This window comes from Cucurbita pepo, chromosome 12, assembly GCF_057944985.1.
Source record: "Cucurbita pepo subsp. pepo isolate OVF chromosome 12, ASM5794498v1, whole genome shotgun sequence".
In the NCBI taxonomy this organism is placed as follows: domain Eukaryota; kingdom Viridiplantae; phylum Streptophyta; class Magnoliopsida; order Cucurbitales; family Cucurbitaceae; genus Cucurbita; species Cucurbita pepo.
In genome coordinates, this window is record NC_141809.1 from 13942499 (window position 1) to 13968255 (window position 25757).

The window sequence follows — 25757 nt, forward strand, 5'->3', positions numbered from 1 at the left end:
AACAAATAATTACTATTATTGCATGATATATATTTTTCATTCCATTAATGTGATTTACTGTATATAACATGCCCCAAACAAACCATTTAATGGAAATTTTTGTGAAAATTAAATAATATATTTATATTATTTATTTAAACCTCATTCAAATATCATAAAAACGTGTATTCAACCTATTTAAATTTTATTTATACTTATATTTAATATATCTTATCTACATTTAAAGATGTCCACGGGGCGGAGCAGAGATGGAGAAGTCTTCCTGTCCCCATCTCGCCACCTATTTCATTTTCCTTTTTAAAAAATGACAAATATTGAATTTCATCCTTCGGCGTAGTAGGCACTTTGTCTAAAACGATCGTTCCTTAGCACAGTAGCCTCACAACCTAAGCACTTGACTCGATAGTAGTCCGATCTAGACTGCAAGATGTGTGCATATTCTGATCCTGTGATACATGTCCTTACCCACGCGCCAAGCCCAACTTGTGTCCCTTTCAAGCATCAACTTTATGGTTCGGCTCGACTCGATACAGTAGCGGCTCAAAACGACTCAGGGAGATTTTTGTAATATATTTAAAAGATAGAAGATATGCATAACACATGCTTATTGCTTGTTTTTTTGGTTGAATGAATGGATGGTTCTCCCATTGCCATCTCAAAAAGAGAAAAATAAAGTTGAAAACTCCACGCATGCATCCCATCCAATATAGAACATCATAATGTTGACATACATATCTTTCTTGATAAACTCAAATGGATGTTTCTTTTACCATTTTAATTATTTATTAATTTAGGTTTTAATTATTTATTAATTTGAGTTTTTGAATATTTCGTTTTGAATAAATGAAACCTGAGATTCACAACTTTTAAAAACCATTTTGAGTTAACGACTCGAGTGAGTTCACAATCCAACCAAATCCAACCTTTTATTTCAGATTAGATGAGATTGTCAAGTTTTTTTTTTTAATTACTTTTAAAAAACCTTATTCATAATTCATATTAAATTAATAATTAAAATTTCATAACACATCAAAGGTGATAGAAATTAAATATTATTAATATTTATAATAATCTTAAAAGTAGGGTAGGGTGAAATTCAGTTGTAACCTTATTTTTAATGTGTTAGGTTGACCCAACAAAAAAATGTCAACCTACCGCCACAATTTTAGATTTTCAAAAGTCATTTATGATTTATTTTAATACTCTAAATTTAAGATTTTTAATTTTGAATATTTTTAAATTCTTTGTGTCGGTTAGCCGGCGGTATTGCTTGCCTCCGACGAAAGTCTCGTGATAAACACGGGGCTTTCTTTTACGGTTTCTTTTCCGTGTAAAACGGATATGAATATTTATTTAAAAGGAATTTGTTTGGACGCCAGCTGTCTGGCTCTGGCCTTCTGTAGGATAGCCGTATTTAAATATTTTAAACAAAAAAAAAAAAAAAAAAAATGAAGACATTATTTCGGGAAAAAAAAAAAAAAAAAAGAAAACAACTCATTATAATAATATATCAATGTCACAAATCATCCTTCAACTATTTTCATACCTTCATCCAAACTTTAGTCTAAATTAATATAATTAGTTAAATAGAAATATTAATTCGTTGAAATATTCACATATGAAATTTATATTTCAAATGTATATTGTCTTTCAAAATTCAAAAGCAAAAATTTAGCCCTTAATATTTTTAATTAATAATATTTAATATATATATTTTGGAGTAATTAGTATATTTACTACGTACAAATTCGTCGTTATTTCATATCGATTTTATTAAAAAGTTTATTTAAACAATAATTATTTTAATTTTGTTAAAAAAAAAAAATTCTAATAATAATATTTTTAATTAAAGATTTGAATTTGTGTATAACAGATTTTTAACGGATAAAAATATATATAATTTATAATATAGAGGCTGAGGTCAGGCGGTGATGCTTCGGAAAGCCTCCTGCCATTTGACTTTTTTTTTTTTTTTTTTTAATTGTCAATAAATTTAAGTCTTATAATTTTTTAATACGTATTTTTTTTATTGAAAATATATTTTTAATTCATATAAAACGTAACCTCTTTCTTATTAGAAACCTGAATTTTCCTTTCAATTTAGTTACAGCCGCTTAGTTTGCGATTTTTTTTTTTTTTTTTTTTCACTTCATTCGCGCAGTGACATCTGATTCTTTTGTTGTGTGTTGAATTCTGATCGATTTAAGGCGCTAAGATTGCAGAGAAAGCATAGCTTTCAGGCAGTGGATTATTGACATTTGTTCGGAGATTAAGTTGATTGTTTAGGGAGATTTGAACGACGCGGCCGAGAGATCGAGTGGATTATCTGGAAGAAGATGAAGTTCTGCAAAAAGTATGAGGAGTATTTGCGAGGTCAGGAGAAGAAACTGAAACTGCCTGGATTTCAGTTCAAACGGCTCAAGAAGATTCTGAAGAATTGTAGCAGAGATTTTCAGTCTCAACACCGCCATGGCGATGGCGATGGCGATGGCGATTGCTCCTCCGTAGCCGTTCAGAGCTGTCCGGATCACTGTTCAGGTATGGAAACTCGATTATGTTCTGATTCCTTCGTCGTTTCTTCTTCCTATTTAAGGATTTCTTGAATTTTGTTGATCTCTCTGTGATTGTCCTTTTGGTGTTTGATTTTTTGCTAGGTTATTTTAAACTTTGTATTGGTTGTATATTGCATTGTGATTTTAAGTCGTTGTTTCGTTTAAATTGATTTGTGTGGGCGTAGTGTGCGATGGGACTTTCTTCCCCTTCCTTCTCAAGGAAATGTCTGGAATAGTAGGCTGCTTTAATCAGCGAGCACAGGAATTGCTTGAGCTGCACCTCGCTTCTGGCTTTAGAAAGTATCTTTTATGGTTCAAAGGCAAACTGGAAAGCGACCATTCTGTCTTAATTCAAGAAGGGAATGAACTGGTTAATTATGCAATGATGAACGCCATTGCAGTTCGGAAAATCTTGAAGAAATATGATAAGGTATTTGCCTAATATGTCTTACCATTTCCGGTTTGATTCACTTCAATGATGTCTTTTTCCCGCTTCTAGATTTACTAATTCAATTCCTAAAATCGAATGGTTTGCATTCTCAAACTTGTTGTTCTATTTGTTCGTGTCTACCATTTCATACGTTGGTTGATTTGGTCAATTGGACAAAATAAAGTTACTTAAAAAGATTGTGCTTCTATCATTTCATCCATCAATTTTTGTCCAATGTGCTCAACTATGAAAGTTAATACTAAATTTGTAATTTAACTTTCTTTTCTTTTACTTAGTTCTTGTTTGGGTTGCTGAGTACAGATTCATTACTCCAAGCAAGGGCAAACATTCAAGTCGAAAGCTCAAAGTAATCACGTTGAGATCCTTCAGTCACCATGGCTATCAGAGCTTATAGCATTTCACATTAACCTGAAGGAGACAAAGCATAAATCTGAGAGGATCTCTTCAGCATTTGAGAAATGTTCCCTTGCAATTACTGATGGAAGCCCATCGCTTACTTGTGAGCTCTTCGATTCAGTCAAACTTGACATCGACTTGACGTGTTCCATATGCTTGGTAAGTTTTCGGGTCTTCAAGTTTGGGCATTTTTATGAAACTGTCCCATGTTTAATGTTCTTCATTACTCTTGTTATTAGTTTATTTTGGATTTAGTGTTGGATGAAGATTTAGTTTTTCCGTTTAGACGTTCAAAAGTTGGGATGAACGTTGATGTGAGGTCATTTTGCTTGCTTTCAACTCTTGGAGTTTCCAACTCTCCAGGTGCAACCAGGGAGGTTTTAGTTTGCTCAAATGAACTAACCCATTAGAGTAAATCATCTCTGCAATTAGGACCCTTCTTTTTAATGTTAGATCACGAAGAACCTAATGTTTCTAAAATGAGAACTTCCTTTGTTCATCAGAGCTTTTTCACTCTTTCTAACTGCAGGATACAGTATTTGATCCCGTTTCTCTTGCTTGCGGCCATATATTTTGCTACATGTGTGCTTGTTCGGCAGCCTCAGTAACCATAGTCAATGGGCTAAAGTCTGCAAATCCAAAAGCAAAGTGCCCACTCTGCCGCGAGGTAAGTTAGATTCAGCTCTGACAATTTTAACTTCGTTCAGCTATCATTTGGTTAAAAAAGAAAAGGATCATATAAACAAGATGATACTGAAGTAGGTTAATACCAACAGCTATAATACCATACGAAGGGCCAGCTTTGTTTCTGTGATTAAGTCTTAACTTCGAAAGGATCTGAGCTCTGCTACTTCATTCTGATCTAATTTTTTGTATTGATCCACAGGCAGGAGTTTATGAAGGTGCTATACATTTGGAAGAGCTTAGTATTCTGTTACATCGAAGGTCAGTACATCTCTTGTTTCTCGGGCATAGTCTATAACATCCTTAGATTTAATAATTTTTCAAACTTAATAATTTTGTGTCTACTATACCTTTTTAATACTTTATCGGGTGGATTTTTGAACTAGTGTCTAATAAATTCTCAAATTTTAATTTTGCATTTGACAAGTCTTTGAATACACAAAATTAAATTAAAAGTTTAAGATGCATTTTTGAACCAGATCAAATCTTTGAATACACCAAATTAAAAGTTTAATTAATATCTAATAAATGTGTTATATTTTAAAATGAGTAGCCTTATTATTAGACGCCAATTAAAATTTAAGGGACTAATTGCATTTTTTTATAAATTTTATTAGATACAAAATAAAAAATTTCGAATCTACTAAACATTTTTCACAAACTTAAATGGCTTAATTTAATTTTTTTAAATGGATAATACTTACTCATGGACTTGTTAATCACCACTAAAAGTCTTCATGGCTAGTTCTTTTCACAAAAAAAAAGGAAGAAAAATCCATTTTCACTTTTTGCATTTTTCTCTACACGCCAAAACCTTAAAGCTGGTTAGTATTGACCCTTTTTGTATGCCGACAACCGTTCATTTCTATACCAAGTTCAAACAGTTTCTACATTCTTTCATGCTTCTTTTCTACAAAGATTTGTGACTCTGAATCATTTGTATGTTTGAATAGCTGCCCTGAATACTGGGAGAAACGTCTTCAGACAGAAAGAGCAGAAAGAGTTCAGCAAGCAAAGGAGCACTGGGAATCCATGTCTCGTGCATTCATGGGAGTGTAGATATCATTACTCCTTACAATGGCTAAATATTCAAATCTTACCATTGCTGCTAAATTGGTGTCTTATTTTTTTTTTCTTCCTCAATTTGTATGAACACTGTAAATAATATTCTTTCTAGAATTTTACAGCTGATGCTCAAGTCACTTGACAAGCGTTCCAGCGTTCCTGGATGCTGATTCCTCGTTAAAGTTCCTTCTAGTTTGTAGGGTGGAAGAGATTCGAACCTTGAACCTCGAGAGTATATGCTTAAACCTCAGGTTCGCAATTTATCTATGAGAACTTCTATATCAATAACCATTTGTGATTGTGATCAATTTCTTGGTAGATTTTTCAACAACTTAAAGTAGATATCTATAGTGACTTTTTATGGAGTGGTAGCACTCACTTTTTTACAAAGTTGTTCCAACCAAACCATCCTAGATGCCACCAAGAATTAGAATTATGGGTTGGCCATTTCCTTGAAAGGAAGAAAACAGCAAGCAAGGGAATGAACCATCTTTCAAGCCTCTCATAGATTAGGGTTCAAAACAATATTGCTCAATAAGATTTCATGATCATACCTTATCTGATTTCACCTCTGTAACAGAACAATTTGAAAGATCTTTAACGAGTCAATATCAATGGATTCTTATCTAAACAACTGTGGTATCTTTTGCATAGTTTCTCCAGAGTGGCAACAGAATGCTGCATTGAGTTCAGCTTTGTGTCCATGAACATCCTCTGCAGAACAACAACTTTCAGTGAGAAAAAATAAGCCAATTAGTCCGATCTAAAAGCAAGTAAAACTGAAGCCTACCTCATGATCATCTCCATATTTCTCGATTAGCCTACCGACATGAACACGCTGAATGGTTGTCAAAGGTTTTAGAGGTGCAGATTTCCCATCTTTGCGCTTCTTTCCCAGGGCTGTTTTCAAATCTAATGTACACAAAAGAAAGAACACAGAATCAGCACAAAATCAAATCAGAAACACAACTCAAAAGTTTGCATAGGCATCTTCATATGGATTCGTGACAAATAAGACATTACTATCAAGTCAATCAACATTCTATTCTATTTCATTTCATTTCATTATCATTTCACAAATACCCATCTAGTAAAAGTGTGAGATCTCACGGTTGGGGAGGGGCCGAAACATTCCTTGTAACGGTATAGAAATCTCTCACAGCCATAACGGAGAGGCCTAGAAGAGAAAGCCCAAAAACATTGAGGGAAAGTAAGCCTAAAAATGACCATATCTAGATGAATACCGGTTTTATTATGTAACTCCGAAAGACCATTTTGAACAATATCTGCTAGCGGGGCTATTCCCCGCTATTCAAAGAAGGTTGCCTCAATCACCCACAAAATCCACCCAGTTTGGATGAAATTTTGGTTCAATGGAAAGTTGGCATTTCTTAAAGCTATTCAGAAATTGCAGACCTTAGCTAGGCTGTGAATCCTTCTAGGTCAAGAACACCAAACAATTAACAGTGTAGCAGAAACTAAACCGAGAACTCGTTCACTTAAGCTCGAGCAGAAGGTTTAATATTCCATAAACCGACTAATTAACATTATCTACCCTCGAACCATCCCGCTCCTTCAAAATCCAGAAATTTCACAAAACACAAGGATATCCATGCGGGAATACCAGCAGAAATTAAACTCAAACTCACCGTCCTCTTCCACATCGCTACCGGAAGAATCAAGCACCGAATCAGGGCCATCGGAGGGCGGCAATGACGGCGGCACCTGGAGAGAGTCGCTCTCAACGATGTGATCCGTTCGGGAACGAACACTGAGCAAATTAGGATTAGAAAGAACACCGAAGGACTTGTAGTTGTGAATGACACTGGCTTTCTCGTCCCATGCGGGATCTTCTTCAAATTGTTCGGCAAGCAAGGAGCGGAGCTTCGGCGGCATACAGAAAGATGGCTTGAAGACATTGGGGTTCCTTTTGGGCAAGCCGACCTGCACTTTTGCCCGAGATCTCTTGTACTTTCTTCGAGACCTTCCCATCTCTCTCTGTCCCTCTGTGAATTCAAAGAACAACTGGTGGCTAGGGTTTAGACGTAGAAGATGAAGAACACGTTCCGGATTTCGTCGGGTTTATTGGCTGAGGTGTGTAGAAAAAAAAGTTAGGAACCGGCTTTTTTCGGTTCGTTAGTTTAACAAACCTAACTAAACCAGACCGAACCGCCTCAATTATATTAGGATTTTACCGAGAAATTTGATTTTTTTCTTTTTTTTAATTTCACTTTGACCCTGAGCTTTCATAATTTTGCTTTGGTTTGGACTTTCTAAAACACCTCATAACAATATGGAGATGTATTCCTTACTTATAAATTCATGATCATCTTCTAAATTAGTCAATGTGGGACTCCCTCTCAACCTCGGTCCTAGAAATTAAAACAAAAAATATATGTTTAACCATCGGTTCTTTCAACCAACTATTCTGTATATGCAATAGAATAATGATGAAATTGTATATGAAATGTCAACGGTTCAAAGTTTTACGATGAAAATCAAGATAAACAATCACATGTGGAGTGGAAGGATTCTATAATGATTTTTGGCAATGAAGGATGAATCTGTTCCAAAAGGCTAATTGATGCACAACGGTGAGTTACAAGTCAGTGGAGCGGCTAGCATACTCTTGAACCAATCCCCCGAATAGCGACGGCCTCTCCAGCAGCTTAGATGGCTTGTCAAACTCTTTAGCAAGTCCTGTTGCATGGAACACAAAGTGTTTAGGGAGCTAAAGAGAATGAATGATATTGGATATGCAGTGATCCCGGAAATGACTAGAACCTCGTATCGATGTTCAAGACGTAATTTAAACCAGAAAATAATCAATGAACGAACGAACGTTAAGATAGAGCGAGAGCACTGACCTGCATCTACAACCAAAACTCTATCACAGTCCATAACTGTTGGAATTCTGTGAGCAATGCTGATAATCGTACACGTCGCGAAGTCCTCTCGGATGATCTTTTGAATCACAGCGTCGGTTTGTGAATCAACTGAAGCTGTCGCCTCGTCCATGAACAAAAGCTGGCTACGCTTTAACATGACCCTTCCTAAACAGAGAAGCTGTCTCTGCCCCACACTCCAATTGTCTCCATTAGCAACCACTGGCATAGTATAGATGATTGGTTAAAATAACTCATCTTTAAACAGATTGAAAAAAATTATAAGTTCAAGCAAGATTTGGCTTGAGACGTCGACCGGGAGAAGGCGTGCACCTGATGCATCGAGTTTGTCGGGTTTTGCAGCTACAACGTCTTTAAGTTGGCATCTCTCAAGACTCTACAAAAAGAGAAAGACTTAGAAAAGATAGTAGTCGTTTACGTGTTAATGCACTTCCCAATGATAGGTAAGACGCGAAAGATTAATGTAAATCTGATCACCTGCCATATTTCTTCATCACTATACTGGCCAATTGGATCGACGTTGCTTCTCACAGTTCCTTCAAAAAGAACCGGTTCTTGGGGAATGATCCCGAATCGTGAGCGAAGATCATGAAGCCCAAGCGTGCCTATGTCGATGCCATCGACGATTATCTTCCCTCCCGAAGGTTCAACAAGCCTAAAGAAGACTTGGACTAGAGTTGATTTTCCACTTCCTGTTCTGCCAACAACTCCAATCTTTTCTCCCCCATGGATGCTTAGAGTGATACCCTTGAGAACCAACGGAGTGTTCGGGCGATAACGCACCTGCAGCCAAAAACTTTAAATCATATTCGAGTTTCTAACGTTTCAAAAGTTTAAACATCAAAGTCATTCTAAATACGTTCTCGAGAAGATGATACGAAGTTCATTTCTTCCAAAACGAGGCGGGACAGAAGTGATAGATAATTACCAGCAGGTCTAGCAGATGAACATCACCACGGGTAGGCCAGTTTGGAGGAGGAAGTTTGTGTTCAACCCTCCATGCTGCTTCAGAGGGTATTATGGAGAACTGCTTTATTCTCTCAACAGAAACCATTTTGTTCTCAATGAAGCAACTCACATAAATGGCCCAGAACAACGCACTATTCAAGGATAATCCATATGAAAGTGATAAACCAACAGTTGCTGCATCAAAGGCAATATAACTGATGAACACGGCTAGTTTTCATTACAGATATAAAGATCCAAATATGAGTACCTGGATTTATAATACTGCTTGGTAATAAGATCATGAACAAAGCAGATATACAGAGGAAGATACTTCCAAGCAGCTCCAAACGGAAACCCAACCACTCCTTAGATCCATTATTGTAGAAATCCATGCATAAATTGGCATTGACCCGTTTGATATTCTCGTCGCAAAATAGCTCTTGTTTTCTAAAAGAACGTATCGTCGTTACTCCGGTTATGCTTTCTGAAAAGTGATGAATAATAGGTGCTTTTGTGATGGCGTCCAGGCGAGTTAGCTCACGAGATGATGAAAGGAAATAGCCCTGTATATGTAGACAAAGCAACGAGTCATGAGTTAGAACACGCACACCCTGTTAGAAATCACGACTCTCTACAATGGTATGATATTGTCCACTTTGAGCATAAGCTCTCGTGGCTTTACTTTGGGTTTTCTCAAAATATCTCCTACCAATGAAGATGTATTCCTTACTTATAAATCCATGATCTTTCCCTAAATTAGCCAATGTAGGACTCCCTCCCAACAATCCTCCCCTCGAACAAAGTACACTATAGAGTCTCCCTGAGACCTATGGAGCCCTCGAATAGCCTCCCCTCGAGGCTCGACTCTTTGTCTGGAGTCCTCGAACAAAGTACACCCTTTGTTCGACGCTTGAGTCACTTTTGACTATACCTTCGAGGATCACCACTTCTTTGTTCGACATTTGAGGATCCTATTGACATGGCTAAGATAAGGGCATGGCTCTGATACCATGTTAGGAATCGCGACTCTCCACAATGGTATGATATTGTCCACTTTGAGCATAAGCTCTTATGGCTTTGCTTTCGGTTTTCCCAAAAGATCTCATACTAATGAAGATGTATTCCTTACGATGATCATTCCCTAAATTAGCCAATGTGGGACTCCCTCCCAGCAACCCTCCCCTCAAACAAAGTACACTATAGAGCCTCCCATGAGACCTATGGAGCCCTCGAACAAAGTACACCATTTGTGCGACGCTTGAGTCACTTTTGACTACACCTTCAAGGATCACCACTTCTTTGTTCGACATTTGAGGATCCTATTGACATGGATAAGATAAGGGCATGGCTCTGATACCATGTTAGGAATCGCGACTCTCCACAATGGTATGATATTGTCTACTTTGAGCAAAAGCTCTCATGGCTTTGCTTTGAGCTTCCCCAAAAGGCCTCACACCAATCAAACCCATGATCATTCTCTAAATTAGCCAACGTGGGACTCCCTCCCAACAATCCTCAACACACCCAACCAAATTAAATGAAAAAACGTACCCGGTACCACACGTTAAGCCAGCCAAGTGGAATAAGAAAGAAAGCTGTAGGCCAGGAATATTGACATATAATGACGATTATACCGAACACAGCAAAGAACAGGACCAGACTATTTTCCATGAAAATGGGGATGAACAAATCGATGTTGGTCTGATCATTTGATGCCTGATTAAAGCAAAGTAATCTTCAGTGAATGGCTTGAATATAGCTCATTTCTCATACATAACTACATGAATATATCTGAATAATCTAACGTGCAAAAAAACATCGATTTCTTACCCGACTTAGTATCCTTCCTGAAGGTGTAGTGTCAAAAAACGACATGGGAGCATGTAGAATGCAATTGAGAATTTGTGAGAAGAAAACAGTGGCTGTCTTAAGCCCCAACAATATAATGCCAAAGGATCTGAAAGCCACCAACACCAATGAAACGCAAGCGAGTATGGCATAGACGGTAATGAAAAGCGAGGGATCAAATGATTCGGCATTTTCGTCCGAAGTTTCGTATGAGAGCCAGTAATCACTAGACATGGACGACAATTGCCCTGCGAAAGCTAGTCCCAACACGACGGCCACACCCCACCATCCAAAGGCCTCTGTGCAGTAAACTTCGTAGACTTCCCAACCAACTCTTCCTGTTTCCCTCTCTTCATCTTGGATGAGCTTAGAAGAGCCCTTATCTGGGCTTGGCTTATCAACAGCATTGTTTTCACCATTAATCGATGAAGATTTTCGTAGTAGGGGACGGTTTTCAACTGTTTCAGCCGTGCTGTTTTCCACACTTTCCATGGAGGTTTCGTGTGCAGCAACCAAGGCCTCAAAATCTGTTCCGGAGCTTAATAAATCACTATACTTCCCCGATTGCACAATCATCCCGTCACGCATTACCTATCGAAAGTGGCACCAAAATTCAGTCCTCTAACTGTAAGGGATAGTTTGCTTCAGAAACTTCAACCAAAAAGAATTTGTTTATAAATAATATACTTACTAAGATAAGGTCCACATTGTGCAAGAAATCAACTTGGTGAGTAACAAGTATGACAGTCTTGTCTCTGAGAATTCCCCTCACACACTCCTGTGAAAATATCATATAGAAATTAGATGAACATCACTTCCTACAACTCATGTTTTACGTGAAATGGAAACGAGAACGGCTTTCTCACAGACGGTACAAGGATCACTGCCTCCATTACATGGTCTATGTAATGGCTCAGGCCCACCGCTAGCAGATATTGTCCTCTTTGGGCTTTCCCTTTTGAGGTTCCGATCAAGGCTTTAGAACGCGTCTAATAGGGAGAGGTTTCCACACCCTTATAAAAGGTGTTTCGTTCTCCTCCCCAACCAATGTGGGATATCACAATCTAAAAGCATGATTGGTTCTCCTTTAAAGCATGATTGGTTCTCCTTTAAAGCAAGTGATACACAAAAGACAACCATATAGGTGCAAAATATGGAGAAGGATGCACCCAATAAAAGTTGTAACAACCCAGACCCATAGCTAGCAGATATTGTCTGCTTTGGCTGGCATGTTACGTATTACCGTCAGCTTCACGATTTTAAAACGCATCTGTTAGGGAAAAGTTTCCACACCCTTATAAGGAATGTTTCGTTCCCCTCTCAAACCGATATGAGATCTCACAATCCACCCCTTTGGGGGCCCAGCGTCCTCGCTGACATGGGATCTCACAGAAGTATTCTCCGTGGGGCCAAAACCAAAGAACTTTAAATGCTTTAAAACTGTTGTAAAGAACACTTTTAGTCACTAGTAAACAAGATGAAAAGTATTTTGTGTATGTGTTGTAGTCACTTGTTACCTTGAATATTTCCGACCCCGTGTGAGCATCGACAGCACTAAACACATCATCAAGGAGATAAACGTCGCAATCTTGATATACAGCTCTGGCAAGTTGTATCCTCTGTTTCTGACCGCCACTTAGATTAATACCTCGTTCACCAATCTCCGTTTGATCTCCGAATTCCATCATTTCTAAGTCCTTTTCCAGGCAACAAACTCGGATTACTTCCTTATATCTCTTCCTGTCCATTGGCAAACCAAACAATATGTTCTCTTCAATAGTCCCATTCTGTATCCATGAAGTTTGGGCGACGTAAGCCGTTGTCCCACATACCCGAACCTGTTAGAAAGAGATTGGGGGGACAAAGTTATCATAAATCCTGCAAGTTAATAAGTGTTTTTTTTCACTTTCAGTCAAGGATTGAAAAAGGATCATACCCTTCCAGATAGTTTATGCATCTCGCCTAGAACTGAAGCCAGAAGAGAAGATTTTCCAGATCCCACAATGCCAACAACAGCTGTGAGCTCTCCTTTCCTAACATTAAAATTTAAATCTTTCAAAACTACACCCTCCTCGTCCTCCCAGCTAAACGACCCATCTCGAACCTCGACTGCTATGCCATTGTCACATACTTCTTCCCTCTCCACTGAATCCTCCTTCAACTCCCCACTCATCATGAAACAATCTAACCTTCCAAGTGATATTACTGCTTGTGACAGTGAAATCAAAGACTGAGGGAAGGTTCTAATAGGCTCCTGCACAAGCCTGAAGAGACTCATAGCTGTAAACACGGTCCCGGCATCGAGTTGAATGCCTAAGAGGATTGCAAAGCCAAAGGTAACAGTTGAGATCACCGCTGGAGCGCTCCCCAGCACCACCATAGTGGCAGATACTGAATACATGAACTTGGTAAGCCATTTAAACTCTGTACCACGAAAAGTTAGGACTCGGTTTTGAAAATGTTTCTCCCATGCTTGGAACTTAATCACACGCATATTGTTAAGCATCTCGTTTGTTGCCTTCATCCTTGAATCCCGGCCCATCATCAATTGCATCATGAACCTATTGTTATTCTTGGTAGTAAGAAAAACAAACAAAAAGACAGCCAAAAGTCCGACCGCTGCAGCAGCCACCGCAGCTCGAAGATTGGCATACAAGAGCGCAAAGGCTATAGCTACTTGAAATGGTGTCAACCATATAGCATGTAATTGCAGCATCATATCTGAAAGTTGCTGGGCATCTACAGCCATATAGTTTACAATCTGTCCAATCCCATGAGCCTGCCTGGCAGATGATGATAGCTTTAGGCCTTTCTTGTATATCGAAGTAATAAGGGTACACCGAATAAGCATTCCAAGCTTCTGGGAGTGGAAGTTGAAGTGATGAGTAGTTAACACTTCAAAAAATTTAGCAAACATGAGGGATAATATGAGGTAGTACCCTTCATAAGGGGAGCTTCTTTTTCCAGAAGTATAATCAATAAAACTTTGGATAAGGGCAGGTCCCATAAACATGACACTAATACGGATAACTGCAAGAAAGCCAGTGAAGAGAATGTCCTTCCAGAAGCACCGAATCAATGTGACTCGCACAGGATGCTCGATTCTCTCGTGTAGTTTAGGCCATTTTGATTCAAATATTGCTAGCCTGGCTGCAGCCCTGTGTTCTGGAGAAAGGGATGGTACTTGGTCAGTAACTAAAGGGGCCACATACCCTTTTTTAAGCAAAGGGTTCATCCAAAGCCAGAATAATTTGGACAGTGCAGAAGCTGAAGCATAGGCAGTCACATTGGATTCGTTTGAGGGCTCAATTTCTTGCACCGTTCTGGTCATCGTAATGCCGGTCGATCCATCAATGGCTATATAAAGAAGAACCATTGACAATGGCAAGAAAACTATGAAAGCAATGTCATTGAACCTCAAGTTGGGTTCCCCTGTTTCTTTGGCAGAAACGAGACGAATAATCCCAGATGCAGTAAAGAGACAAACAATAACGAAGTTTGCAGCCCAATAAAGGCGGAGTGTTAACGGGTGCCTAGCAGCTTCAAATCTCTTTTCATGAATGATCAAGATAGCAATCACTGAATGAGTTACAGCATGAACTAACCAAAATAATCCATTGGATAATTTCCATTGCGATTGTTTACTTGTAGTAAAAGCTAGAACACAAAAAACAATGCAAATCAAGGCAAATAGAACACTCAAAATCAATGAGAGTTTGAACCAGATTGTAGTTTTGAGACGAGCTCTATTCTTCTCGATGAGAAGTTTGTTCAAATCAGAGCCGGGCCGTTCTTGAGCAGTAAACTTAGTATAAAGCTTTTGAGCTGCAAATAATATGACAATGAATAGAAATAGAAGGTCAATAGAGGATAAAAGTGCTCTTTGAGGACATGGAGATAGAAAAATGAATTGCAGCCATTGGGAAATAGTTGAAGGATAAGCCCCTTTTGAAGATTGAACCACAGTGCAAGAGAACGATGTTAACCACGAAGCAGAACCCATATTCCCTGATTTCTACAAAGATTATGTTACGAATCACGACACAATGGTATGATATCTATTAGCGGTGGGCTTGGGGCGTTACAGATTATGGGTTCATCTTCATAAGTACGCTTGAGGAAACAACGTTCCCTTCTCGCAGTTCCCTGAAAATGAACAACATTCGTCATAAACTCACGAGAAATCATAAGAAGCATCTGAAAATACACTGAAACTAAGAGATTCAAACGAAAATACAAAGCCAGGAGCCATGGAAGAAGGCTAAAACTGAAGATCGCATTCTCAAAGACTGAGAAATGAAGCTCACTAAGTTTAACAAAGATGATCCATAAACTAATAAGTAAACCATCGTCGAGCTTCTTACAGTGTCGTGTTCTCTCAATCTAAACGATACAAAAACAGAGGTCCATTAATGGCGGCAGATGGGGACGTGGGTATTACTAAATAAGCTCTGTAGCTTCCATGGAAATGGAAACAGAGACCCAGTTGATTAATGAATGAAGAGATTCATACTGAAAAACCAAACAAATGAAGAACAACTAAAGAACTTGGAAGGGGATGATTTCAATGCAAACTTACAGCTTATTGAGAAGGGAGAAAACTCACAGAATGCCGACAGAGTCCATATCGTGTTGATTTGTGGTTTCTTGAGGGTATGCGTAATTGATTATTTTGTTGTTTTTAGTTGTTTATACGTTTGATGGACCCATTTGGACTCGATGATTTTGCATGTCTTTTCAACAACCAAATGGAGAAAAATTTATGCGACCTCATTCAATTAAAAAAATAAATAAATAAATAAATAAATAAAATCAAGAAATATTATTTATTTATTCATTTTTTAGTTCCAATAATTTTAATTTAATATTTAATAAATAGGCATTTTCAGGTTATTTTTTATAAAATAAATAACCCAAATATATGCACTACAAAAAAAAAATACCACCACGCGAGAAATTATGTAAATATAAATGCACACATAAATCCGAGGTGGAGCCTCGCGTTCACGTGTTCCACGTGTTTTTTTTTTTTCTTTCTATTTTTCTCTAAATGGAGAAGGCTTAATTATTATCAAGGAATAGACGCCCCATAATAAAAGAATAGAAGCCCAAGAAAGGGCAAGAGAAAGCCCAATAAGAATATCGGCCCAGGATAAGAATGGAAGCCCAAGAGAAGGGCAAGAGAAAAGCCCAATAAGAATATCGGCCCATGATAGAAGGATAGAAGCCCAAGAAAGGGCACGCGAAAGCCCAATAAGGATATCGGCCCGTGATAAAAGAATAAAAGCCCAAGCAAGGGCAAGCGAAAGCCCAATGAGAATATCGGCCCATGATAAAAGGATAGAAGCCCAATAAAGGGCACGCGAAAGCCCAATAAGAATATCGGCTCATTATAAAATAATAGAAGCCCAAGCTAGGCAAACGAAAGCCCAATAAGAATATCGGCCCATGATAAAATAATCAAAGCCCAAGCAAGGGCAAGCGAAAGCCTAATAAGAATATCGACCCATGATAAAATAATCGAAGCCCAAGCTAGGGCAAGCGAAAGCCGAATAAGAATATCGGCCCATGATAAATTAAAATAGACGCTCAAGCTAGGGCAAGCTGAAGCCCAATAAGAATATCGGCCCATGAAAAAAGAATAAAAGCCCAAGCTAGGGCAAGCGAAAGCGCAATAAGAATATCGGCCCATGATTAGAAAATAGAAGCCCAAGCTAGAGCAAGCGAAAGCCCAATAAGACTGCCGGCCCATTATAAAAGAATAGAAGCCCAAGATAGGGCAAACGAAAGCCCAATAAGAATATCGGCCCATGGCAATGAAATAGAAGCCCAATTCGTCACAAAATTGAAAATTTTGCGAGGGATTGTAGCTAGAAAGTACTAGAAGCCTCGTTCACCCCTCTTTTATTTCGACAACTCACACCCCCCACTTGGCTTATCTTCTGAGTTAGGGTTTCTGTTTCCTCTTTACCTCTCTTTCTTACATTTCTCTAGGGTTTTGCCATTCTTTTTCATCAGCTTTGTATAATCCGAAGCAATGAGGTAAATTACTACTCTCTTTCTAACTCTGTCAAGCTAGATCTTTCCCAAGATTGCATACTGTTGGGTCTTCTTCTTGATCTTTGGTTTTGTGATCTTCATTTTCGCCATTTTTACTTCTCGAACCGTGCTTGGTCGCGCGATATATATGAAATCATCTTAACTTCGTTCTTGATTTTGTCTCTTTTACTTTGGTATTGGGAGTCAGGGTCTATCTTGAGAGTTCTTGGGTAGAAATGTCTTACTAAGTGATGATGGTCGTGTTAATTTTTTTGTGTTGCTTTCTAATTGACGTGTTCTTGGACTTTGTAAAAGTTGGTTCGTTTTGGGCTCGAGTATTGTGGGAAAATCATGATGGGTTATTTAGGGTTCTAAATAGTTCTTTTCTTACTTCGGACGGTTGTAAGTTTTGACACTGGTACGACCCGTGTATATGTATATATATATACGTTGAGGATTATCTGTCAAATCATATATATTCGGGTTGCAGAAACTGGTTTTCTGTTGACATCGTATACTGTACATTTGGTGGGGATGCACTATTGTTTTTTTGACTTGTAGGACTTGAAAGAATTCTTTGGTTTGTTGGGTCAACATAAAGCTGAGACTCGTTGCTTAGGTGTTATTATGGTGCAAGTCAACATAGTCAACTAAGGCTAAGGGCTTATCTTGTTGGCTTTTTTGCTGAATTTTATTTCATAACGTCTTAGGTGGTTGTTTCAACTTTTGATTAGGTGGCTGACTCTTTGAGTGCATTCTGTTGCTTGATATATGGACTCAGAAACGGGATTTAGTTTAATTCATTCTTCTGATGATTTTCTATAAGGGCATATCTCTAGAGACTTACAAGTTCTTTATACGTGGATGGTTACTGATAACATTTGTTTAATAAAATGTAGTCGTCATCCTGAGGTGAAATGGGCCCAGAGACTGGACAAGGTCTTTATCACTGTGCAGCTCCCAGACTCTAAGGATTCTAAGGTCAATCTTGAGCCAGATGGAGTATTCACTTTCTCTGGCAGTGCTGGTTCAGAGAATCACCATTATGAACTGAAGTTGGAGCTTTTTGATAAAGTTAATGTTGAAGTATGTAGACATATTACTCAAATTTTTTGCTATTTCTTTTGCGTTTTGAGTATGCTATCATATAATGAATGGACCTAGTAGTTCGCATCTAATTTCCAAGTTGACAGGAAAATTTGAAGAAATATATGATACACCGTTTAACACAAATATTTCGTTCTAACAGGAGAGTAAAGTGAACATTGGAGTTCGGAGCATATTCTGTATCTTAGAGAAGGCAGAGAAGGGATGGTGGAAAAAGCTATTGCGTGGAGATGGAAAGCCACCCCATTATGTCAAAGTAGATTGGGACAAATGGGTGGATGAGGATGAAGATAATGGTAGTCTAGTTGTGCCTTAACTTGTTGGGTTATTTCCTTGAATTGAACTTTTCATCCTATCTTGTGTAGCTAATGTGTACTGATTAACTCTTTTGTTGTTCAGGAACTGCTGGTCTAGGTGACATGGATTTGGGAGGCATGGACTTTTCGGTAAGGATGTGTTAGTTGAACTGATTGCTGTATTTTGCATCTCTGTATCTTGTTCTAATCAATGTTTTCATCTTGCAGAAATTTGGTGACATGGGTGGTATGGGCGGCTTGGGTGGAATGGCTGGTATGGGCGGCTTGGGCGGTATGGGTGGCATGGGCGGTATGGGTGGCTTGGGCGACATGGACATGGGAGGCATGGGAGATGATAATGAATTCGACGGGAGTGATGATGATGGTAAGTTCCCATTTTGCTTGAGCAGTGCAGAATGATTTACTGTGCCTTGGGTCTGTGAATTGTTTCTGCTGTGGTTGAATGTCTAGTTAAGAGATTAGCATATAGGCACCTGAAATCTCGTCGAAAGACTTTCGACCGCATCATTCACACTTAAGTTGACTGTTTAACTTGTTTGCTGCATTTTGCTGATCGGACCGATTTAGCTATTTTGTGTTGATGGTGTTATGTTATTTTGTTTTCGTAGAACAAGAGGTCTCAAAGCCAGAAAAAAGCGGTGATAAGGCTGAATCTGCCAAGCCAGAGGCGGAAATCAAAGGTGGATCGTCAGAAGAGAAAAAGGAAGCAGCAGCAGCAGCTAGCACATGATTTTGCGGGGTTGTTCAGAAATAACCAAGCATTTGATAAAAATGTTTTCATAGTTGTGGCTTGAATTGAATTTTTGAGCTTTTATGATGTGGCCTATTTTACTGTGTATTCCTCTGGAACTGCTGCTATTTTTGAACTGCTTAAAATCTTTCTTTGCAATCCAGGAGAACAATTATTTCACTAGTTTTATAGGTGGTAATGAATGCATTAAGAATGAGTTGGAACTGAGCTGTATGATGTTGCTTTTCCTCAGTTTATGATACGGTCTGCTTTAGGGATTTTTTTTCTTTTTTTTTTTTCTGGAATACAACTTGCGATTTCTCTGGTAATATTGAGACTTCCATGGTTTTGGTTGGCTGTGGAATATTACTTTATCTCTTGATGCTTAAATTTTCTTCTTTATTTTGAATACTAAGTTTCTATAGTTCATTTATCAACTAAACTATTTTTATTCACAAAAGTCCGCAGTAAAATAACGGAATTAGAACCAAGATTTACTGTTAAATATAAATAGTGAATTTGAGAACAGGTGAAGAAAAAAGAGCAAATAGAGACAAGAAGAAGCCTATGCCAATAGAATAGAAGGGGGGTCCACATGACCACCTTCTCACTAATATACTTGTTGTAAAACTTGTTATATATTTACAAAAGGATGGCTTGATTCTATCTCCTAACTATTAAAAATAACGCTAGATTTGAGGTTGTCCCAGATAGATTAAAGTGACCCTCTACTTAGAACTCCATATTCTAAACAAGAGAGAGGCGAAGAAGAAGAAGAAAAAGTGTTCTAACAGTCGGCGTTATTTTCATCTGACCTTTTAATTGTTGTAAGATCCACCAAGTGTCTCATGGTTGGCCTTCCATGAGGGCAGTTCCAAGGAGATTTCAACTCTGCCAAATGCTCCACTATCTGTGTAAACAAACAACCATATCAGGAGTTGCAGCTATACTATTTACGTCCAGAGAATTTCAGAGGCTCACAAGCAATGCAAGGAGCTTATTTTTTAGTTCAGAGATTCCATAAAGGAGAGAGAGATACAGAAAGAATGTAACCTTCTGCATTTCGTTTCTCCCTAGTGGATCCCCAATCATAACAGAGGATCTACATGCCCGTGATGCCAGCATTGCTCGAACTCGGGAAGGGCAGACTGAATTGGCTGTGTCCATCCGATACGAGCCGATTATAGAACATTCACCTTCACTATCAGCAAGTGTAGAAATCAGGTCCTTAACATCTGTTCAATCACACCACCATTGTCAGTATAGTAATCGAATTGCATCTTGCGCTCCAAAACAGCAAGAAGCATCCTATAAAATAGAACTATTCTCCAGTTCAAGTTTATGTGAATAACCATGCTTCGCAACTACCATATCTAAAATGATGAAGTCAAATATGAACTCTTGACTGACGCCTATGTTACTCAATTACTGGCTATAAAGTAAGATCAGCGAAGCAAACGAGAACCACCTTCAACTCCGAATGTTATATTTTTACTGAAAGGGACAGCTTTTAATCTGAATCGATTTCCAGGTAGAGCATGTGGATCTTCCTCTAGAACAAATCCATTCTTCCTGTCATCAGAGTACAGAATGTGATTTTTACAGATGACGAAGATAAGGTTTAACCAACGCGTTAGTAAAATTTTAATGATGGAAAGAAAAAGATTGGAATTATACGCAGCACAATGGTACCTCAATATAAATTGAAACTAATTAGTATGAGTCATACAAAATATGCTGAACTATTTATCCTCCGTGGAACTCTTCGATCAGAGACAGAAATATTTACTTCCTTTTTCATAACTAGTTTCCTTTGTTGAAATTTCTCTGGTATAAAATCTATCAATTATAATCACCTAATTACGTCCATGTGAATTGAAACGACAACTTCTTCTTCAGCAGACAATTCCAACCTCAACGGCCTGCAAGAATAATTAACCTTAGAAAAGCAGAGAAGAGGATTTCACACAAAACTTCCTTTTCTTTCTCTCTTCTGAGTCTGCTAACCAGTATATTTAGCCATAGTTTCTCATTCTCATTCCAACAGAAACTAACACAGAGCAAGAGCAGAAAAGCCCCTCACCTTAGTAAAGGCTGTTGGTTTAAAATTGTCGATTGTGACAGTCGCTCAAAGTTGTATTTCTCATCAGCAGCATGCTAAAATTTGAATATTTCCATTGCTGCAGTTATATTTTGGTATAACATGAAGATAATTTAGCAAAAAAGTCCAAGATGATGCAAGGAAAATCACCTGATCAACAATAAACAAATCTTGATCTAACTTCCCAATGATAAATCCCAGGTTGAATTGTCCAACAACCTATATAAAACACAGATTTAATTAATAGTCCTTTTATCTTCAATTGGAAAAAGAATCGATGGACAACAATTTATTCATTAATGTAATGGGATTGGACCAGCTAAGTAGGACAAAGATGCTCTGTTTCATCCTTTCTGACTAAGAGAAGCCAAGATTGACGTAGATTGTATAAACATTAGTAATACTCAACAGTGTCAATCTTGGCTTAAGCTTCCCAAAATAAATAATAAAAATAATAAAAATAAAAATAAATAAATAAACCATTTCTTGAGAATGCGCCAAAGAAACTACGGCCAAGCATGGCTATAGACTAATGAGGTCTTGAGAGAAGACAATTTTAATGGAAGCAATCAAATGTCACCAGTGGCATATCCTACTGGTGTAAGTTGTCAAAGCTATAAAGGGGTATTGTATGTAAAAGCACAAATTGAAATTTATGGTCAACATCAAATAACTGCAAGTAATAGTTTCAACTGCAACAAACATTTACAAAAGTACAAAAAGTGGGACGAGATTAGAGACCTTCATTCTACTAAAATCTTCCTTTCTGAAGAGCCGGTCCAGCTCCTTGGCAGCTGCTTCTAAAGCCCTTGCTTTCCGGTCTTCATTATCAGGTTGAGAAAGCTTCAGAGTGGCAGCAGCATAGTGGCTGCAAGCGATGATAAAAAGTTAATCATTATTCACATGCATGGTAAGAGTGGATAGAATATTATTGAATAATGTTATAGCATTTCAGAGACCATTTCAACTTCTTCCTTTCGCATATATAGCCATTCAGTTTGTATCTCAACTGCCTCTGCATCCTCCTTTTCTTCAGCTCATGAAAATCAAAATGAAACGTTGAACATAACTTCAATTGAGGACTGGAGCTTTCTTTCATAAAACCAGAAGGAAGTACTGAAGAGTCGGATAGTGGAAGATCCTCAGACATCTCAAGATCCTTGATGGGTGTACCAGTTGATTCTATAACAGAATGAGGCACCTTAGCTATGGCTTCCTCTGTACATTCCTACAAGAGAAACGGTCACATGAAGGGCCAGAAATCTTAGTGACGTCAATATTTTGACAGAGTATAATTACACCTACAATGTCGTTATATCAAGAGGTACCAAGCTAGTCACTTGCCACCAAGCATGCACTTATTCCCATTTGCTCTCAGATAAAATACGAATTAAGTTGCACTGAATTACACTAAATGCTCAATAGTCTTGAAGGAATAACTTGACGCTTATATTAAATTATGGATAGTCTTTTTTTAATGCCTCACTGAATTTACTTGTCTTGGCTTCCATGCCAATAGTTTGGATTTCTAGAACAATTGAGCCACTATAAATTATCAATTATTTGAAGAAAAATCTCTAACGTCAACAATTTTGAGCTGTATTCCAAAAGGGGGGAAAAGAGGTATCACTTATAATGTGAAGTGATGCTTAGGGTTCTCAAAAAGGGAGAATTAATTTGTTTCTAATCAAGAAAGGAAACTATATACAAAGTTAATGGTCTATATAGTTCACGGTACTCCCAGTTGTTTCAAACCTCCCCCCACAAATGTAAAAGATTGTATACCTCCTCTGTTGTTTCTCCATCATCACTATGGTCCGCAGAAGATAGTGGAATACCAAGTTCATTGAAAACTCTGTCTGTATTAGTTTGTATGGAGCTGTCTTCATCATTCCCTTCTGAAAAATCATCAAACACCTGGCAGTCTCCGTGTGTGCATTTCACATCCTTGGAAGGATTATCGGCACTGATTTTCTTCCATTGATCATTAAGAAACTGGTTTCTTAAGATGGGCACTTCAGACAGTGGTGCAGATAAAGTTTCATATTTTCTCTTATTTTTAGTTACAAACTTGTCAAGTGATGATTGAACACGGCTTGTATCGGTTCCAGTAACAGTCACACATGGAGAGGAAGGAGTAATTTGTTCACCTTTCTTGCTACTGAAACAAGTTTTCTTATGCTGATCATAATCCTTTAAAAAAGCATCAGCCTTCTTCATGCCATGCACTCTAAGAGAGAAGTCCTTTCTGGTTATATTTTCCTCACCATCACTATTTACTACCTCAATAGTTTGTGAGGATTGTTCCACATTTTCAATCATCTTGAGAGAATCATCATTATCAGCCAAAGTCAGATGAGAAGAAGCATCTCTGAGCTTACCTTCATCAGGTGAGAAATGTTCCACTAACATGCTCAATTTCCTTTTATCAGAACACAGCTCAACGCTATCTACTTGTTTAGTAGGTTCTTCAACTTTATTCACAGAATAGCAGGCATTAATTGGAGAATAGATCTTCAGTAGTTCCTCCCTCAATCTTTGCAAAATGTGAGTTTCATCAGAGAAGAATATTTTTCTCTTATCAGGAGTTACATTGACATCACAAGCTTTACTTGGGAGAGTGAAATTCATGATTGCAATTGGATATTGCCGGGAGTTTGCACTTTTATATAGCTCATTTACAAGCTTGCTCACTTTAGGCATATCCACAGGTCGATTATTTACAAAAAAGAATTGCCGATCTCCCAAATTCCTCCCACTTCCCTGTCCGCTCTTCGACACAAATCCTTCAACTTTGCAATCATCTGATAATAATATAGATACAGACTCCAAGCAGTTGAAGGTAGTCATACCAAACACTGTTATGATGTTATCCTTAATGGAACCACTTCCTTGAGTTTTGAATACTACAGACTTTGCATTTTTTCCTGCAGAATTAGTGCATACAAATCTAACTCCTCTAGCTATGACAGCATAAGCCTGCAACCAGAAACAGCACAATTGAAGACATTCAAGTAACCAGCAAAGTTCATAAAAGAGAGAATTTTTCACATATAGAAAATACATGAACATTTATTATTATTATTTTTTAAATAAGAAGAAACTTTTCATTGGATGAAACTAAATATAAAAGGGAAAAGAGGCAGCTCCAAAGGAGTTACAATTTATGAACATATTTGTACATATTATAGAAATATAAATACATAAGATAGCAACCAAATAGAGGCCTATCTTATTCATCTATGATCACACCATTTTTCTTTCAGCCATGAACTTGAAATCCTACCTTATCAAATAAATACTTCTTACAGCCCATGTTTGGCACCTCCTGATGACCAACTTAACATCCTACTTAACCCACTAATGCTAGAATGTATATGCAAGAACGAAAACTTACATTCAATAATGAAATGAGCTTGCCATATTCCTTTCGAATGTTACGACTGAACTCTTTACTGCGCACAGGTAAATTTGAGAATAACTTCTTCACCATGACAGTGGTTCCAACTTGGCGTGCAGTTTTCTTTTCAGCAACTAGTAGTCCTGAATGATCAAAAGTTAAGTGCGTTGCAACAGACTCATTCTTTGTCCTAGTTTCAACAGTCAAATTCCCAAGAGAACAAAGAGAACTTAGTGCCTCTCCTCTGAAACCATACGTGGTTAAAGACTGGAGATCAGGAAAATCAGACAATTTTGACGTATGATGCCTAAGAGCAAGAACCTGCGACGTTTAGAAAACAAACGTATCAAACATAGTGGAAAGAATATTCGTGTAAATACTGCAGTAGTATTGAACAAAGAAAAAATTCCAGATTAATAATGCGTAAATATCAACTGGGTAACAATGAGTTCTTCCCAGGGTATCAATGATTGAAGGTCAATAGAAGTTAAACCACAGATTTATCATCCCTCTGTTCATAATCACATAAATATTGGTAACAGTAAAAAAAAAAAAAAAAAAAAAAAAAAATCAGCTGCATACGGACGTAATGAGAAATCGAAAAATACCCTGAAATTGGTGGGGGAAATGCCGGACCCATTATCAATGACCTGGAACCACTCTTCTCCGTAATCTTTCAAGGAAATCTCGACGCTGGTGGCTCCAGCGTCCAAGCTGTTCTCGACTAACTCCTTGACGGCGGAAGAGAGGTCAAGAATCACTTGCCCTGAGCAAATTCTGTGGACAATGCCTTTGTTAATGGGCTTAATGGTCGGGGAATCGACAGCAATTCCAACATCCATCGTAATTTCAGAAATAATCCTCGCATCAATAGCATAGAAACCCTAACTCAATGTTGAAGATGACAGACTTTGGCGCCAAAAAAAAACTGGGAGGGAACTAAGCTTCAACATTCGTGACTGAAATCTCCTCGTTTGAGCGGCTTCCTCCACATCACCTCTTTTTTTTTTTTTTTTCACTACAAATTCAAAAATTTTGATATTTATCTTTTTTTTTTTTTTTTTAGTTCTTAAATATATTTTAATTAAAGATTCTACCAATATATATCTACCCAGTCAATTAATTTTTAAATTATTTTTAAGTTTGTTAGATACAAAATTAAAAATTGAAAGAAGGACTAAATTTGTGGTTTAATATTATTTATTTAATTTTT

General features: G+C 37.7%; 5 protein-coding genes across 5 annotated transcripts; 2 read left to right on the top strand and 3 right to left on the bottom strand.

Moving 5' to 3' along the window:
- Positions 1 to 2106: 2106 nt before the first annotated feature.
- LOC111806442 (putative E3 ubiquitin-protein ligase BAH1-like 1) lies at positions 2107 to 5295 on the top strand. Its single transcript, XM_087128785.1, has 6 exons — positions 2107 to 2538; positions 2738 to 2982; positions 3304 to 3558; positions 3929 to 4066; positions 4286 to 4344; positions 5037 to 5295. The coding sequence occupies exons 1-6, from the start codon at positions 2337 to 2339 to the stop codon at positions 5140 to 5142; spliced, it is 1005 nt and encodes a 334-aa protein (XP_086984911.1). The 5' UTR covers positions 2107 to 2336; the 3' UTR covers positions 5143 to 5295.
- A 331-nt stretch (positions 5296 to 5626) lies between these two features.
- On the bottom strand, positions 5627 to 7225 carry LOC111806441 (uncharacterized). Its single transcript, XM_023691755.2, has 3 exons — positions 6798 to 7225; positions 5939 to 6060; positions 5627 to 5862 (listed from the first exon to the last, which is right to left on the bottom strand). The coding sequence occupies exons 1-3, from the start codon at positions 7138 to 7140 to the stop codon at positions 5746 to 5748; spliced, it is 582 nt and encodes a 193-aa protein (XP_023547523.2). The 5' UTR covers positions 7141 to 7225; the 3' UTR covers positions 5627 to 5745.
- A 358-nt stretch (positions 7226 to 7583) lies between these two features.
- Positions 7584 to 15406, bottom strand: LOC111806554 (ABC transporter C family member 14). The gene is made up of 12 exons (XM_023691921.2): positions 15215 to 15406; positions 12787 to 14996; positions 12368 to 12688; positions 11542 to 11628; positions 10833 to 11441; positions 10554 to 10718; positions 9271 to 9565; positions 8983 to 9197; positions 8532 to 8837; positions 8367 to 8430; positions 8016 to 8255; positions 7584 to 7848 (listed from the first exon to the last, which is right to left on the bottom strand). The coding sequence occupies exons 2-12, from the start codon at positions 14851 to 14853 to the stop codon at positions 7748 to 7750; spliced, it is 4470 nt and encodes a 1489-aa protein (XP_023547689.2). The 5' UTR covers positions 14854 to 14996; positions 15215 to 15406; the 3' UTR covers positions 7584 to 7747.
- Positions 15407 to 16732: 1326 nt separating this feature from the next.
- Positions 16733 to 19271, top strand: LOC111807152 (HSP20-like chaperones superfamily protein). The gene is made up of 6 exons (XM_023692740.2): positions 16733 to 16892; positions 17789 to 17975; positions 18139 to 18292; positions 18396 to 18442; positions 18521 to 18677; positions 18922 to 19271. The coding sequence occupies exons 1-6, from the start codon at positions 16888 to 16890 to the stop codon at positions 19041 to 19043; spliced, it is 672 nt and encodes a 223-aa protein (XP_023548508.2). The 5' UTR covers positions 16733 to 16887; the 3' UTR covers positions 19044 to 19271.
- Positions 19272 to 19595: 324 nt separating this feature from the next.
- PMS1 (DNA mismatch repair protein) lies at positions 19596 to 25535 on the bottom strand. The gene is made up of 11 exons (XM_023692736.2): positions 25153 to 25535; positions 24542 to 24865; positions 22930 to 24123; positions 22104 to 22372; positions 21886 to 22012; positions 21295 to 21363; positions 21127 to 21200; positions 20900 to 20965; positions 20512 to 20615; positions 20097 to 20278; positions 19596 to 19953 (listed from the first exon to the last, which is right to left on the bottom strand). Exons 1-11 carry the CDS (start codon positions 25384 to 25386, stop codon positions 19831 to 19833), a joined length of 2766 nt encoding a protein of 921 aa, XP_023548504.2. The 5' UTR covers positions 25387 to 25535; the 3' UTR covers positions 19596 to 19830.
- Positions 25536 to 25757: the final 222 nt, after the last annotated feature.

Coding starts and splice junctions, on each gene's coding strand:
- PMS1 (XM_023692736.2), bottom strand. CDS start 25,386: ATGGATGTTGGAATTGCTGTCGATTCCCCGACCATTAAGCCCATTAAC. Junction 21,364..21,885: donor AAGATTTTAGTAGAATGAAG/GTCTCTAATCTC, acceptor TGTTTTATATAG/GTTGTTGGACAATTCAACCT. Junction 20,616..20,899: donor ATTCACATGGACGTAATTAG/GTGATTATAATT, acceptor CTCTGATGACAG/GAAGAATGGATTTGTTCTAG.
- LOC111806441 (XM_023691755.2), bottom strand. CDS start 7,140: ATGGGAAGGTCTCGAAGAAAGTACAAGAGATCTCGGGCAAAAGTGCAG. Junction 6,061..6,797: donor TAGCGATGTGGAAGAGGACG/GTGAGTTTGAGT, acceptor TGTGTACATTAG/ATTTGAAAACAGCCCTGGGA. Junction 5,863..5,938: donor AATATGGAGATGATCATGAG/GTAGGCTTCAGT, acceptor GTTGTTCTGCAG/AGGATGTTCATGGACACAAA.
- LOC111806554 (XM_023691921.2), bottom strand. CDS start 14,853: ATGGGTTCTGCTTCGTGGTTAACATCGTTCTCTTGCACTGTGGTTCAA. Junction 12,689..12,786: donor TGCATAAACTATCTGGAAGG/GTATGATCCTTT, acceptor TCTTTCTAACAG/GTTCGGGTATGTGGGACAAC. Junction 11,629..12,367: donor CGGGGTCGGAAATATTCAAG/GTAACAAGTGAC, acceptor ATATTTTCACAG/GAGTGTGTGAGGGGAATTCT.
- LOC111806442 (XM_087128785.1), top strand. CDS start 2,337: ATGAAGTTCTGCAAAAAGTATGAGGAGTATTTGCGAGGTCAGGAGAAG. Junction 2,539..2,737: donor CTGTCCGGATCACTGTTCAG/GTATGGAAACTC, acceptor GTGTGGGCGTAG/TGTGCGATGGGACTTTCTTC. Junction 3,559..3,928: donor TGACGTGTTCCATATGCTTG/GTAAGTTTTCGG, acceptor TTCTAACTGCAG/GATACAGTATTTGATCCCGT.
- LOC111807152 (XM_023692740.2), top strand. Junction 17,976..18,138: donor TTGATAAAGTTAATGTTGAA/GTATGTAGACAT, acceptor TCGTTCTAACAG/GAGAGTAAAGTGAACATTGG. Junction 18,443..18,520: donor TGGGAGGCATGGACTTTTCG/GTAAGGATGTGT, acceptor TTCATCTTGCAG/AAATTTGGTGACATGGGTGG.